Genomic DNA, 16,358 nt, shown 5'->3' on the forward strand with positions numbered 1-16,358 from the left:
ACAAAGCATCACACGGTGACACGCGGTGCCCCCAGGGGACTCCATGTGCCACTGTACAATCTCCTCCACACATAGCTCTGCCACGTGCATTCGGCATTACGGTTAAACGCTGAATTCAACTCTGCTACATCTGCAGTTTTGTGTTCCAGACTTTATGTGACATTTGCTTTAGGCATACTAAACCTGTTTTGAGAATCCCAGACCTGGCACCACACCTATGGAAAATCACAAGTTCCAAATCAACATATCATACAAATTTACAGCACTTTCAGGAGTTTTTATTGAAAAATTACTCACTGGCCCTGTCTGCTTCGCTCCCCCTCCCTGATGAGGCTCCCTTGTACTTCCTGACTGGTGGGCAGGCAGGCAGGCGCTGAACCTGTGACTGCCAGGCAGAGGGGAGGAGAGGGCCAACATGGCTCTAAACAGCGCTGTCTTCTCTCCAAGTCTCCCTACGCTGCAAAACCAGACTGCTCCCCCTATAACTTTCCAGCTTACAATGTTTCTTTTTCACTTTGCAGGCAGCGTATAGCATCTGCAGCCATACATGATCCTACATATCCGTATGTGACTGTGAAGATGCTGTCAGCTGCCTTTCTAGTAATACAACCCAGAGTATATCTGCAGGGTGCCAGTGGTGTTCTTGTCTTCTTAGATAAGACCAGGACAGGATATAGAAGCCATCAGGCTCTCTGGCAGCTCAAGGCTCAGATTGCACTGCAGCTCTTGTCAGAGTATGAGAAGCAGGAAGGGAGGGGAGCAGCACACGCCAAGGACAGGGCAGGGTGAGCTTAGCATGCACAGCTGACTTAAAAGGGTTTTCCGGGCTATTAGGATTGATGGCCTACCCTCAAGCTAGGCTATCAACCGCTGTTTGGTAGGAGGCTGACACTTGACACTCCTGTTGGTCATCTGTCCAGCGTTCATACTATACAGTATGGACACCAGAAGCAATTGGCTCCATTGGCTATGCAGTGATGGCGCCTGTCAGACATATCAACCAGAGGCACTTACAGCGCACGGACATTGTATAGGTGAACTTCACAATGTGATCTCCACTTAGCTTTTGACCCTGAACGACTGGATGACAGTGAACGTTCTACAAATCCAGCTCCTAGTGTATTATGCCTCCAGTAAAACTGTATACAGGCATATAAATAACAGGACTGGAGAGCTCCATAAGGCACGCAGCGATTGTGTGTCCAGGCTGCTGATGAGGTGGCGAAGCCTTACAGATACTTACATGCTGCGATCATGATTTGACTGCAGCATTTAAGGGGTTAAACTGTCAGGATCAGAGGTTTCTCCAGTTCTGGCACTTAGCGTGGGAGCTTGACTGTCATGTATGTTCTCACCATCCATTAAAGGGAACCTCTCATCATTTTCATGCCGCCGGAACTATGAATCATCAGGGCCGTCTATGACAGCTGCTTCCCATGCCACCAACTTTGATTGATAAAACTTTCACTGTTGGGGTGTCAATCAAGGCTGGTGGACTTGTGGTCCAGATATCATGATAGTGATGACAGGACCCCAACCAAGATTATTGGCCTCCACTCTTGGGGGCCCACACAGCAGCTGTATGGCTGCCTCTATGGCACATATACCCCGTCACATGGGCATACTGATGTCCTAATGAAAAGACAGACACGATTGTGGCAGACCAAGACATAATGATGCTAATAACAGAAACGGCTCTACCAATTCCCCAGAGAGTGATGATGATCCAATCACATGTAAAAAAGCTCAACAAACACAACACAATAACAAAGAAATAACAGGGAAAGTGATAATCTAAGTACAGTTCTATTTCAGACAATTCACTACCTTACTGTGTGATAAGAAAGCTCCACAAGTGTTTATACTTTGTAACCTATAAGCCTGCAACAGTCCCTAATATAACACATCCGATAGCTTCTGCATTAAACCATAGAATAGTATAGGAACTACCGAATACTAAAGCTGTGGGTCAGAGCCAGGCAACATAAGAGAGGTGGAGAACTAATGTTGGAAATTGAGAGGGTCTTGTGATTCACCAGGTACATAGTTGGTACTGGATCTTTGGGTAGAATGGAATGAAATGTATCAGGGGCATTGGTATAGTCCCATTTTTTCATCTTATCCAGACCGCAATAGACTCTCTCCAGCCACCATTCATCTCTGGAGAGTTTTCTGCCCGGAGATATTAGGTTTCATTATCCATTACATCTTCTCTACACAAACTCCCTATCCTGATGCCCTGACTGTGTTATCCTATTGCCAGCCCAAATACCATGCCTGGTGTTCTGTCCGGTCTGGTGTCGCACCCCCCCAAGTACAAAACTACGGAGATAACATTAACATATTTATAATGTTCATAAAAAGGTAGGGTAGCGCCCCAAAGTAATTGTCAATAGTCATTGCCTCTAACAGTGATTGCTACCACCCACAATGGCACCCCCAAAAAACTGTGTACAGATAGTGTCCCTGACAGTGATTAGTGCCCCAGACAGTGCTCCCAATTGGACTTTCCAAAGAGTCGCCGCTGACCCACCCTTCCTCTTGATCTTGTTGACTTCTTCTTCCCCACTAGCTAGGCCAAGGCTTTAAAGCCGACTTCAGACATGCTGTGTGCCAGGACTCCTAGTGCTAATTTTCAGCTCCTTTATTCCCAGACTCACCTACAGTACAATCCCCTAGAGAATCTGTGGTGGAAGCAGAGTAGGTCTGAGGTGCTCGATGTCATCGTGTCTGCATAGGCTTCAGATATGCCATCGCATAGGCTATAGGCCTAAAGTAGCTGTAATCTACAAGGGTGAGTGATGCAGTGAGTCAATGGCTCTGTTTTGAGCTCTGTTGCAGTTTTCATAGATAGACTATAGGGACAAGGTTCTTGGAAAATAGGCTGATTTCTTTTTCCAATCTTGCCCACCATTGAATGGCAATGACCAAAATATCCTAACGGAGTATACAGACATGTGACGGCACAAGTAAAGACATTATACAGTAGTTATTAGCATATAGTATTAAGTTGTGTCTTACCTTTAGTTTTTCATAGCGATCACTCAATGAAGCCACCTGATGTTCCCTGTGTCTACCAACTAATTTGCATAAGGCACAAATAAGCTGATCATCTACGGTACAGTACATATTAACCTTCTCATTCTCATGTTCCAGACAAACAAGTCCACGAAAATGAGCATCCGGTACTGGTTCCACCAAGCGGTGACTAGTGAAGGGCTTCTTGTTAGGGTGAGTTGCCCGTAGACAGCGGTCACAGTAAGACACCTCACAAGTGATACACGTCTTCACAGCATCTCTCGGTGGTTCCACCTCACAGAACTGGCATGGAATCCTTTCTGTTGCCATGATTGGGATACTTTTGTAGATTTTGTCTCTGTTTTCGTCACTGGGAGAACTTGGGACACTCAGAGAGGCCTTCTGAAAGCGGTCAATAATGTTTTGTAAAGTGACGTTGCGTTTCAACCCTTCCAATCCACGATGGCTGAGAGAAATGACATATCTGCAGGTCGGACACTGAAAGGCTGTAACAGGTTCCACTATGTCACTTGAAGGATTCCCAGAAGCCAGTATACGGTGGGCACAGCTGAAACACAGGCTATGAGCGCACGGAAGCAGAAGCGGGTCCTCAAATAGCTCCAGACATATTGGACAGGTTAGTTCTGACTCCAGTGTTTCCATGTTTGGCTAAACCATTCCAGATTTAGGATATCTTGAGTGTCATCATTTTACCTAAATAAAAACACATTTTTAGCTTTATGGAATATTAACTTCCTACTAGTAACATACCCATCCTTCCATCTATCTTTTCGATGTACTATTAGAGTATGCAGACTAAAAATACTTGTTTGTTGGCTGCAAATTCTCATGTAATAAAGAATATGCAGCCAACAGTTGATAGACGTAATGACCAAAGATTGACCATGCATCAAGCAGTAATCTGCCCATCTAAAACCACCCTCAGTCTTTGGCCTTGCACGCAATAAAACCCTTTTGCAAGAGGCAATGATTGGCCATTGGAACATTGGATCCCCATTATCGTCTCCAGTAATAGGCCATGCAATAGCATCATTTATGCAGGCACTTACATGTTGGTAGAAATATGCTAGAAATATGCTGCCAATGATGTACGACAACTGATCCAGCAGTCATTTTTGTGGCCCTTTACCTTCTCTGATCCTAGTGATATTCCACCACTTTAGAAGCTGGGAATACCCATTTAGGCTGGGTTCACACAGCGTATGACACCAGCCATTCTGTGACACGGCCGGTACTGCAGGAATGGCCGGATGAACCTCATTTCTTTTGATTTGGAATGCAGGCAAGTTCTGGTGTGCCCGCATTTCAAATCACCATAGCCGACAATGTAAAGTGCAGCCGGAGCCAGACTTTACATTGCCTGCTCTGTCAGTCTTGTGCGGCTGCTATTCAATGAATAGCGGCCGCACAAAACTGACATGTCAGTTGTTTGTGTGGCCGCATGGAATCCTGGCTGGAGTGTATACAGCGTGTACACACGCCGGCCGGGATTCCATATTAATGTATTCGGCCACTTCATCAAATAACTTGTAACTACGGCCGTTGTTTGATGATTTTTTATGTAGTGTGAGCCTAGCCTTAACAGAAATAGTGACCAAACATAAATGGAGCTAATTTTATAAAATAAATGTCAATATCACATACATATCACTATACAATCATCTAAACTTACTACTACTACTAATACAATTACTACTACTACTAATAAAAATAATAATAATAATCATAAAATCATGTGAGATGTCCCACTCAAATATAGTCACCAAACACTAAACTCCATCTACTTTACTGTCAGATTTTTGAGGAGTCATCCTCTATTTCACCTTGCTCTTGCCAGAACCTGGGGCAACTGGAGGGTTCTGGTACTTTGGTGGGCCAGTCCAGTCCTATGAAGGTTCACAAACTTTCCACTAGTTAAAAAATTTAACCAAGAAAAACCAAGACAACAGGGACAATAAATGTCAAATGTATGAACTTCAGATATCAGGGCGTTAAAACCGCAAAGAATAGTTGGCCGTGGAAACTCTAACAATGACTATTCAGCATTCCACTGGGTCTAAGAAATGATTCATGAAAGACTGGTTTAACTATGATTTTTTATATCTCCTGAAAAACAGAAATCGGAGAAAATAAAACCATACGCTGGTAGAAGTCGAGACCACTATGTAGAAGCAGGGCACGATCGTGACTCATTGATGTAGAAATAAGATACACGAGGACACAATATTTTATACAAATAAAAGTATAAAGCACCAATAAAAGTTTCAGAATAAAAAAAGATATTTTTACAGAACGGGTAAATCAGGTAAATGTGCCCTGACTGACAGACTATAAATTGACGGGGATTCTGTTGACTAATACCTCTTCTGAGTTAGTGAAACGTAAAAAGGAAATATAAGGGGCCTTGAGCTGCATGAGCTTTCTCCTGCTAGATCTTCATTGCAATCAGTGACATAAAGTAATGGCAATAAATGTGAATCTCTCTTTCTGGAACCTCAGGGCACTATCAGTTACCAGTGCAAGTGTCAATTAATATCCGCTATTGGATTAAAGGAACTCTGGCAGAGATGAGCTTTAGGCCAGCTTCACATTTGGTATTGCGGCCTGTAGCTCTCTATGATGCATTCATTAGGCCCATGATTGGAGTGGGACTTGCTGCCATAATACAGACGCAGAATGCAGATGTATTACACTCATCTGAGGCTTCTGTTAGTTGCAGTAGTAAGATAGATTTTTATACCAAAAACTGCAGGTGTTACTATCATTTTACTCTCTTGCTTCTTACAATGAAATCAATGGAAACCTCAAGGCTATATGTGACTATACTATACAACAGGCTACAAATGGGGATTCGAATGTTAAAAGGAAGGAGCTGGGAGAAGTCCAGGTTGGATCTCATTAGTGTTGGACTGGGATGGTCAACCCCACAGGGTCCTATTACATGGGCCGACTTTTAGTAAATGAGCGCCGGACCTGTTAGATGGCCCGATAATCGGGCAGTAATGGCTACATGGACATTGTTAGTGATGTTCATGCAGCCCTTGCCCAAACACCTGACACCTTACCTCTTCCCGTTGTCGGTGTTCTCTCCTGTGCTCCGCAGCTTCCCGGTCCCAGTGGCAGCAGCGTCTGAGCAGCCTGTCAGCTGACAGGCTGCCCAGACGCTGCAGCTGCTGGAATTGTGGAGCTGCGGAGCACAGGAAAGAAGACGAGGAGTGGGGAGAGGTAAGGTGTCAGATGTTTAGAGAAACGTTAGCCGTCAGCCGCGCACCTCTATTGCACGTCCAAACCTAAAACAACGATCAGCTGATGATCGTTGTCATAGGCTGATCGTTGTCTTTATTACATGGAGCGATAATCGTCAGAATCCTCCTAATTCGGTTTATTATGGCTCTGTGTAATAGGGCCCTTACTGTAGAGGAAGATGTTACCTGATCCCTTTTAGGTCTTATGCACATGTACAGTATGTATGTGCTATTACCATCATCAAACGGGCATAGTGGTAATGACCATGCAGTCACCATGATATAATAGTAAGTCACGGTGCCCATACTGTCTAAGGCCCTTGTGGTTCTGTATTGATAAGGTGTGGTAAGGGGTTAACACTTTACTGTTACGCCCAATTTTAGAAATTTTTTTGCTATTATAGGTTTAACATCCACAGTATTATCATACATGGAGAGGGAAGGGAGTGATGGACTGCTTATACTTGCAGGCAAGTAGGTAAATTAAAAACTCAAGTCCCGACTTCCGGTTCCGGCGAGTATGGGATGGCAGCAGTGTGAGTGAGCTCCACCACCCTCCGCTCATAATATCGCTCCCCGCTCTGACTCCTGACATTACCGGCCCTGCCGGACCACATCTCTGACTTCTCTAAGTGCCGAGGAGTCGGAGGCACCACTTCATTAAGTGGGGAACCAGTTATACACCTCCCCATAAGCCCTCCTTCATTTACCTCACAGCTCTGTCACAGGGACACCTAAGATGGCGCCGACACGAGGTGCTACTGCTGAGGCACACACAGAGGAAACACATACCTCACAAACCCCAGTGTCGGACCTCTGTGACACCATAATACCAGGACTAAATATGTCTTGCAAGGCACTGGCAATTCAAGTATCCAAAATGATATTAAATGACATAAAATCCTCTCTTGAGGCCACTATAGTTTCCTCCCTAGCAACCATACAGGGAGATATAGCAACGCATACCTCACAGATTACTGAACTTCAGGAGAGAGTCAGCCTGTTAGAAGATGAAATACATTCTACAAAAATAAAACTACAACAGAATATGAATGTCACAGCTTCATTGCAAACAAAGACTGATGATCTAGAGAACCGCTCTAGGCGCAACAATTTACGTATTATAGGTTTACCTGAATCCATTCCAGCCATGCAATTACATGCTATATGTTCTCTAGAAATTCCCCAAGCCTTGGGTATCCCAGGTCACATTACTGTGGAAAGAGCTCACCGTGTGGGACCCCCACCAGCGAAACAAAAGCAAGATGCAAATAAAAAAGAACAGAAACCCAGACAAGTGATTGTCAAGTATCTGAATTATAATGATAAAAACAACATTTTACAAAGCTTTAAAAAATCTACAGTTGATGTTGCAATTCGTGGCCACAAAATCCTCATGTTTAATGACTACTCCGCAGCAGTGGTTCAAAAACGTAAAGCTTTTGCACACATTTGCTCGACATTGGTAAAAAATCAAATACGATTTGCTCTTCTTTATCCTGCCATACTGAACGTTTTCAAATCGGATGGTTCAGCCTCTCTTTACAGTTCTCCTGAGGAAGCCATTTCTTCCCTTAAAGATGTAAAGGGTCTCACTCCACCTATTCAAGACAAGCACAAGAGACGACGTTTGGATAGTCCTACTGACACGGTAGAAAAAATGGAATGATTATGAACTCCATCTCTATTCTGTTGGACGCTATGCTGCTCATTAAAACTGAGTATTTTTTCTCTATTTAGCCCTATATATGTTGACTAAATACTATATTAGGGACACCTTGTTACTACATTATTATTTCCTTTAGTCTAGGTAGTAATGCATTTGGTGGTGTGTGTGTGTGTGTAAGTATGTATTTATGTATGTATATATATATGTATATGTATATGTGTATATGTATATGTATAATTCCACCTTGTATGGTTTTAGGTTTAAGTACAACTTCTTTAAGTACTAATCATTATATACTGGCTCTCCCTTTTATTTTATTTTATTTATTTGCTTCCCTGTGACAACTCACACATTTCTCAGGAGGGTAGGGATGTGTATGTCTTTAATTTTAATATATACTCATCTAGTGGAGCGGAGGTTGATGTGACCTCTCCACCAGTTATTTCTTTCTCTTTATTTCTTCTCCATAATGCGGAGTTTGCGAATGCTCCGAACATTGGACAATACGAAAAAAGTGAAGTCCACATCTCACTTTATTCGCTTAGTTTATATTGTTAACTGTTTTATTCTTGGGTATATCACCTTTAATTTGTCTGAAAATGCTACATGCTATCCTCTTTTTCTGCCTGAAAGGGTTACCCACTATGTTATTGTGCTTCCAGGGTCTCTTCTTAACACCTCCTCTTCTATTAATATTGTATGAAATTAATCACTTGGAATGTTAAGGGACTACGTTCCCCATCTAAGAGGACTTCTATACTGAAACACCTTAAAGAGACTTAGGGCCGATATAGTATTATTGCAAGAAACACATTTAACTGAATCGGATTATTTCAGACTCAAACGTTTTTGGGTGGGTGCAGTTTATGGTTCACCAGCTATTAACCGTAAAGGGGGGTAGTTATTCTTACACATAAAAATTTTGCCTGCACGGTATTATCTCAAAATCAAGATGACGAAGGCAGGATATGTCATCTTCTTATTGACACTCCAGCGGGCAAATATAGCATATATAACGTTTATGGTCCCAACACTCAGAGACCTGATTTTTTTTAAAAATTGGAAAACCTCATTCTGCAAGATGACAATAATCTTAAAATAGTTGGTGGAGACCAAAATACTGTTCTTAATAGAACTGAAGATAGAAAAAGAACTAAGACCCCTACTGTATATACTTAATCAGATAATATTTTATCCAACTTCCTTAATTCTACCTCCCTATCTGATTCTTGGCGTCATCTACACCCAGATGGTAGAGAATACTCTTTATACTCTCACTCCCAAACGGCCTGGTCAAGAATAGACTACTGTTTAGTGTCACCGGACTCTCTTGGCAGAGTAGAAGACTCTGAAATTCATGATATAGTAATTTCGGATCACTCCCCTGTTAGTTTACAATTAAGAGATATTTTTCAGAAGGGATCCGATATTATTTGGAGATTTCCTTCTCATTTAGCTAATGATGAATCATTTATCAAACTATTAAAAAAATGGTGGTCAGACTTTTATTCTAACAATGCTGAACATACACAATCCCCAATACTTTTCTGGGAGACTGCAAAAGCAGTTCTAAGGGGCCAAATAATTTATTATGTGGCTGCCCAGAAACGTGAAGCACGTAAAAACTATCTTCAACTTTCCCAAGATCTGCGCTCTACATACACTCTTTTCCTGTCTTCCCCTACAGATGACAATAAATCTAAATGGACAGCAGCTAGACAAGCTTTCGAAATTGCACAGGAAAAACTCAATGCTATATATAGAGATCAATACATATCCCGTTTATTCCGCTATGGTAATAAATCAGGGAAAATGTTAGTTAACCTTGCTAAAGGTCGTAGACCTACTACACATATCCCTGCTCTCAAAGATACAGCGGGTAATATACAAAAAGATCCTAAAGTCATATCACAACTTTTACAACAATTTTACCGCTCACTATATTCCAAAGATAGGCTTGATCTAGCTGCTGGTAAGAACTTTCTAGAGTCATTAACTCTACCTTTTCTTGATACCCCTTCTTTTGATTCTCTCAACGCCCCAGTCACATTGGAGGAAATTACTGCCACTATCTCTACACTTAAAAATAACAAAGCTCCAGGCCCTGATGGCTATAGTGCGGAATTTTATAAATCTATGTCTTCTGTCATCTCCCCCACCCTTCTTTCTACTTTCCAAACTATTCTGACTGACCATCACATGCTTCCCTCGGGAGATACTGCATATATCAAAATACTACACAAACAGGGGAAGGATCCGACATCTCCTAATTCGTACAGGCCAATCTCTTTAATAAATGTAGACCTAAAATTGTTGGCAAAGATTATGACCAATAGATTGGCAGACATCCTACCATCACTAATAGGCAGCCATCAAGTTGGCTTTATAAAAGGACGTTCTGGTGTCACTAATATAAGAACGGTACTAGCGGCCCAGTCTGGTGTCCAATCTGGGGGTCATTCCAGCCACTCTCCAGGTCTGTTGGCAATTGACGCCGAAAAGGCTTTTGATAATATCAGCTGGGAGTGGCTGGACATGACCTTAACAAAATTTGGTATCACAGGTCAATTCAAAGATTTTATTTCCACAATTTACACATCTCCGAAAGCTAGAATTCATACCCCGGGTTTCCTTTCAGATAGCTTTCCCTTACAAAAAGGTACCAGACAGGGTTGCCCCCTATCCCCTCTATTGTTCAATTTGGCGATGGAGCCTCTTGCTAGATATCTTATTTCTTCTGACTTTTTCTCAGGCATACAGGTTGGTTCCCAAATCATCAAAGTTACATGCTTTGCTGATGATACTTTAATATATTTAGATAACCCAGATCTACATGTTCCAGCAGTATTAGATGCCTTAAAATTTTTTGGTTCCTTTTCTGGGTATAGAATCAATATACATAAAAGTCAACTTCTTTACCTAACTCCACATAAGAGGTCTACTTCGGGTCCTGCGTGGGTCTCCATCGCTAAATCCTATATTACTTATCTTGGAATCCAGATTGGCAGAACTCCCTCCTCACTATATTCCCTGAACTATCGCCCTATAATTAAGAGAATAAAACAAGATCTCCAGAGATGGGAATCTCTACCATTGTCAATTCTAGGCCGTACCCACTTTATCAAAATGATGTGTTTTGGAAAACTGTTATATCCAATGCAAACAATACCCCTTTTACTCAAACATTCTGACGTTTCCCCACTCCAATCATATTTCACTAAATTTATTTGGCAATCAAAGAGACCTCGTATTGCATATTCCACTCTCTGTCTCCCTACTTCTAAAGGTGGCGCTCAATGCCCAGATATTAGATTATATAATTTAGCCGCTCTCTTTCGCCATGCTAAAGATTGGATTATGGACACGTCATATTTCTCCAATATTTTAATTGAGAAAGCTTTAGCAGCACCTTGGCCTTTACCCACCCTGCTACATGCTAAATTACCAGAACTACCCCCAGAAATTAAGAGAAGTGTTATCTTTAAAGACACCATTGCCACATGGAAGGCGATACGAAAATTATATGGTTTACCCTTTTGCCTATCGAAAAGATTTCCTCTGTGGCATTCACCTCTTTACCCTCCTGACTCAGACAAATTAGATTACTCGGAGTGGCAGAGTGCACATGTTTCTTCTGTTGGGGATCTGCTGGATACTAATTCCAACACTTTCTTATCATGGGATATCGTCAGAACACGATTTAAATTGTCTTCATTTAATTTACCTCAATACGATTCTATAATTGAATTTCTTACTTCCAGAGTACGGGACATAGCAGAAGCAGAAAGTGATATAGAATTTGATAATCTATTCCCAACACCACCGGTACATAATTCTTTATCACATACATATGGAGAACTTAGATCACGCTCTCAAAAGAATTTATCTAGCCATCTTAGTTTCTCGGCATGGGGGGTGGTTAACATAGTGGCGATCGGAAAAAATGGCAGTCGGTGCTGTCCGAGGACGGCACCGACCGCCATTATTGTAAAAAGTAATGGTGGTCACGGTGCCACGGGGCCGATCGCCGTTCACAGCGATCAGGCCGGTGGCACGGCGATCAGAGTCCCCCAAAATAGTAAATACCTGCTCTGGACCCCTCAGCTAGGTAGCTGAGGGGTCCAGAGCAGGTATTTGTACATTACTCACCTGTCCCGGGGTCCTGATCGGCGTCTTCCGGGTTCGCGGCGTCCTCCGTCTTCTCATTCGGTCTTCGGCTCTTTCCGGCGGTCCCCATCGGCTTTTTTCGGCTATTTTCGGCTCCAGCCTTGTCTTTTTCCGGATTTTGCGCTCTGCTGCCCCCTAGCGGCTGATATGTGTAATACACTTATCAGCAGCTACAGGGATGTTCAGAATGTAGAAAAGTATTTTTTTTTTTTCCAAATTTTTTTTTTCTATTTTCCGCACCCTATCGCCGCTGGTGCTGATCAGCATCGCACGTAAGTGCGCTGCTAATCAGCAACTCCTCCTTTTTGGCGTAGGGTGTTTTTTTTCTATATCCTACTGCCACGGTCTGCTGATAAGTGCCGCACATAAGTCAAATACACTTTAAACCTGAACAGGTCCCTAAAAATATCTGATTTTGAAATTTTACTGAAAATTTGGAAATTTGCTGCTAATGTTTTAAGCCTCCTATTGTCTAAAAAAAATGAAAGATCGTTTAATAAATGCTGCCAACATAAATTAGACATGTTGCTAATGCTATTTAATATATAATTTATGTGGTATAACCACTTTCTGTATAAGCCAAAAAGTTTCAAAGTTGGAAAAATGCATTTTTTTCTCATTTTTTTCACATTATTTGGGGTTTTTTCATAAAGATTCGTTATGAGTATCGACTCCAATTTACCAGAAATGTAAAGTACAATATGTCACGAGAAAACAATCTCAGAATCAGCCGGATAGGTAAAAGCATCCCGAAGTTATTAATGAATAAAGTGACACTGGTCATATTCATAAAATTTGTCTCTGTCATTAATGCCATTTCAGGCTCTGTCCTTAAGGGGTTAAGGTTATTACAAAGGCTCATAGTATCTGTATGATATTGTAAACATACAATCCTTTGTTGCCTGTGAGCGACTTTCTTTTTGAATATGTAATGAATTTTCAATATGTATGTTCAAATATTACATAAGCCACTAATAAAATATCGTTTAAAAAAAAAAAAACTCAAGTCCCAACCAACATGGCTGATGATGTCTGCAACATCCCGTGTCCAGGTAAAGAAAGAAGAGCAAAGAGGTAGATAACAAGTGACATAATAGATGATTTTTTGTGAGTACCTGGGTGTTTTGGTGGAGATTCTAATGTATTGTAATCTTTATATCCTGTACTGTACCATCCCATTGTCTTTGCCTTACACATGATCCTACAGAGATTATAGGAGTTCAGAATGATCTGACTTTAGCAGGCACACCATTCAGTTCTCTCTTTGACATAACAATTCTTCTCTACTTAAGTTTCCAACAAAGCAGCAAACAGGGCTTCTACATTGTAAAAACCCTTCAATGAATCCATAAAATCTGATCAATTGTTGCTCCAGTGATTACATTGGAGAATTAATGAGGATATAAAGGGAGAACTATACCATACCCAGAACAAAGCACAATACAGAGGTAAACACCACATACAATAATAGGATGAATACACCACGCTCCACATAATAGGGTAAATACACGCACGTCATTTTCTAGGAACATATTCCAGCCTGTGACGCGTTTCAGTTTGGCCGTTATAAAGGGGTGTGGCTACATACTTAGCATCTGATAGGCTAGCGACTACTTGGGGACAAGTGCAGCTTGTAACCTAATCCGGACATTATAATATTTACATAAATACATTGTACAGGGTTTACAAACACAGCAAAAATATTCTGATCTGTTATTAGGGTTCAGACTGAGATGCTGAACACGGCCCAGTTATCTGCGAGGAATTATTACTGTATCAGCAAAGGGGCTTATCCTGGACTATAGGAAACATGTGACAAATACAAGGAGAATGGATCACAATGCATATACTTGTGTATAATGTGATGACATGCAGCATAGGAATAGGTTTATTATTACACAAGGGTTCTATATACATACAGTGATAAATGACTGAGGGAAGCTAGACGAGAATAATGGATAGATAATGGATAGATAATAAATAAATAAATAAATAAATAAATAATAGATAGATAGATAGATAGATAGGACAAAGATAGACAGATAGATAGATAGATAGATAGATAGATAGATAGATAGATAGATAGATAGGAGATAGATAGACAGATAGATAGATACAGTAGATAGATAGATAGATAGATAGATAGATAGATAGATAGATAGATAGATAGATAGATAGATAGGAGATAGATAGATAGATAGATAGATAGGAGATAGATAGATAGATAGATAGATAGATAGATAGATAGATAGATAGGAGATAGATAGATAGGAGATAGATAGGAGATAGATAGATAGATAGATAGATAGATAGATAGATAGATAGATAGATAGATAGATAGGAGATAGATAGATAGGAGATAGATAGATAGATAGATAGATAGATAGGAGATAGGAGATAGATAGATAGGAGATAGATAGATAGATAGATAGATAGATAGATAGATAGATAGATAGGAGATAGATAGATAGGAGATAGATAGATAGATAGATAGGAGATAGATAGATAGAAGATAGATAGATAGATAGATAGGAGATAGATAGATAGATAGAAGATAGATAGATAGATAGATAGATAGATAGATAGATAGATAGATAGATAGATAGGAGATAGATAGATAGGAGATAGATAGATAGAAGATAGATAGATAGATAGATAGATAGATAGATAGATAGATAGATAGATAGATAGGAGATAGATAGATAGATAGATAGACAGTCAGTCTATGTCACACAGCAACCTAATAAGCACCCCCCCCCCCCCCCAGCTGACAGGTATACAGACATCCCTAGCTGTGCCCGGATGGTTGGGGGTAGGCAGGTATACCCGGATGGGTGGGGGGTAGACAGGTATACCCGGATGGTTGGGGGTAGACAGGTGTGCCCGGATGGGTGGGGGTAGACAGGTGTGCCCGGATGGGTGGGGGTAGGCAGGTATACCCGGATGGGTGGGGGTAGACAGGTGTGCCCGGATGGGTGGGGGTAGACAGGTGTGCCCGGATGGGTGGGGGTAGACAGGTGTGCCCGGATGGGTGGGGGTAGACAGGTGCACCCCTGGGTGCCCGTGCTGCAGACAGATGGATGCATATACATTACATATACAGCTATACATTACCCGTAACTTTCCCAGCCGGCCATGCCTGGGCAGCAGTGCTGGAGCTCCGGCAGGTGTGGGGCTCGGAGGAGGATTGCTGGGCGGAGGAGGAGGATGATGAGGCGAGTTGTCACTGGTTAGCACCACACTCATTAGTTAGTATGCTGCCGCTGCCGCTGCTGCTGCCGGGATGGCGGGGCATGTGGCGGTGCCCGGTGCCTCACACTGCACACCCACTCAGAGGAAGCTAGGTGCCAGCCCTACCTACACACAGCTGGGGCTCCGGCACAGTCTGCTGGAGAGACGGGCAGCTCCTGGGCATCCTCAGCCATGTGTGGAACCGGAGAGACCTGCCCAGACAGAGGGAGCAGTGAGGAGCCCCCCAGTCAGGCAGCTTGTGGGGGATGATCCAATGTGTTTACTGAGCTGCTGGAAGCAGAGATGGATCCAGTGTATCTCAGCCAGGGAGGGGATGACATTCAGAGTAACAGTCAGTGCAGTTACTTCCAGTATTGATCCATCTTCACTCCCACTCCCTGGCACATAGTAAAGTCAGACAGAGCCCAGGACAGCTGCTTATCCAAGGGGAGAGGGGTCCCCCTGCTGCAGCAGCTCGGTACTGCAGCCTCCTGCACATTCTGCCAGCAGTGTATACAATGTGCAGCTATAAACAGCTTATACACGGTCACATTCTACATATAAAGTCAGGTAATACATTGCATTACTTATCGTATACTCTACAGCCCTTTATACTCCACTGTCATTACCCTGCAGACCATTGAGGTCATAATTCCTATGACTGCACACTTCCTCTTATGGTTCACTTGCTGGAAGCCTGTACAACAGGAATTCATTATATTGTAGAGCTATAATTCAGGAGAAAACTCCCCCAAAATGCACTGCTGCCATGACATCATAATAGCTCTGCTAAGCTTTTAAGGGGCAGGTCTGTAAGCAGGATTTTGTCTGATTCCAGTAGTAACTTCAGGGTTGATGATGCAGTTTTGGACTATAAGGTTGTAAGGTTTTTATTATGTATTTTGTTGTGATTATCAGTGAAAACAAGCACATTTTGTGGCACAATAGCAAATAAATATACACAGTGATGTCACAATATAAAACAGATTGTTACCATGTGTATCCCT

General features: G+C 42.0%; 1 protein-coding gene across 4 annotated transcripts in view; it reads right to left on the reverse strand.

Moving 5' to 3' along the window:
* The window catches only part of MID2 (midline 2), a 200,069-nt gene extending 184,327 nt beyond the window's left edge, over positions 1-15,742 (reverse strand). The window contains exons 1-2 of one of the 4 annotated variants that reach the window (XM_069986526.1): positions 15,478-15,740; positions 3,022-3,732 (exon numbers count right to left, since the gene is read on the reverse strand). In XM_069986526.1, coding sequence (XP_069842627.1) covers positions 3,022-3,681 — 660 coding nt within the window. In that variant the 5' untranslated portion in view covers positions 3,682-3,732; positions 15,478-15,740. Of the gene's footprint in view, positions 1-3,021; positions 3,733-15,234 lie in introns of all 4 variants that reach the window. The other 3 variants (XM_069986525.1, XM_069986527.1, XM_069986528.1) reach the window with 3 other exon arrangements.
* Positions 15,743-16,358: the final 616 nt, after the last annotated feature.

The sequence above is a fragment of the Dendropsophus ebraccatus genome, chromosome 10, assembly GCF_027789765.1.
Source record: "Dendropsophus ebraccatus isolate aDenEbr1 chromosome 10, aDenEbr1.pat, whole genome shotgun sequence".
Taxonomy (NCBI): Eukaryota; Metazoa; Chordata; class Amphibia; order Anura; family Hylidae; genus Dendropsophus; species Dendropsophus ebraccatus.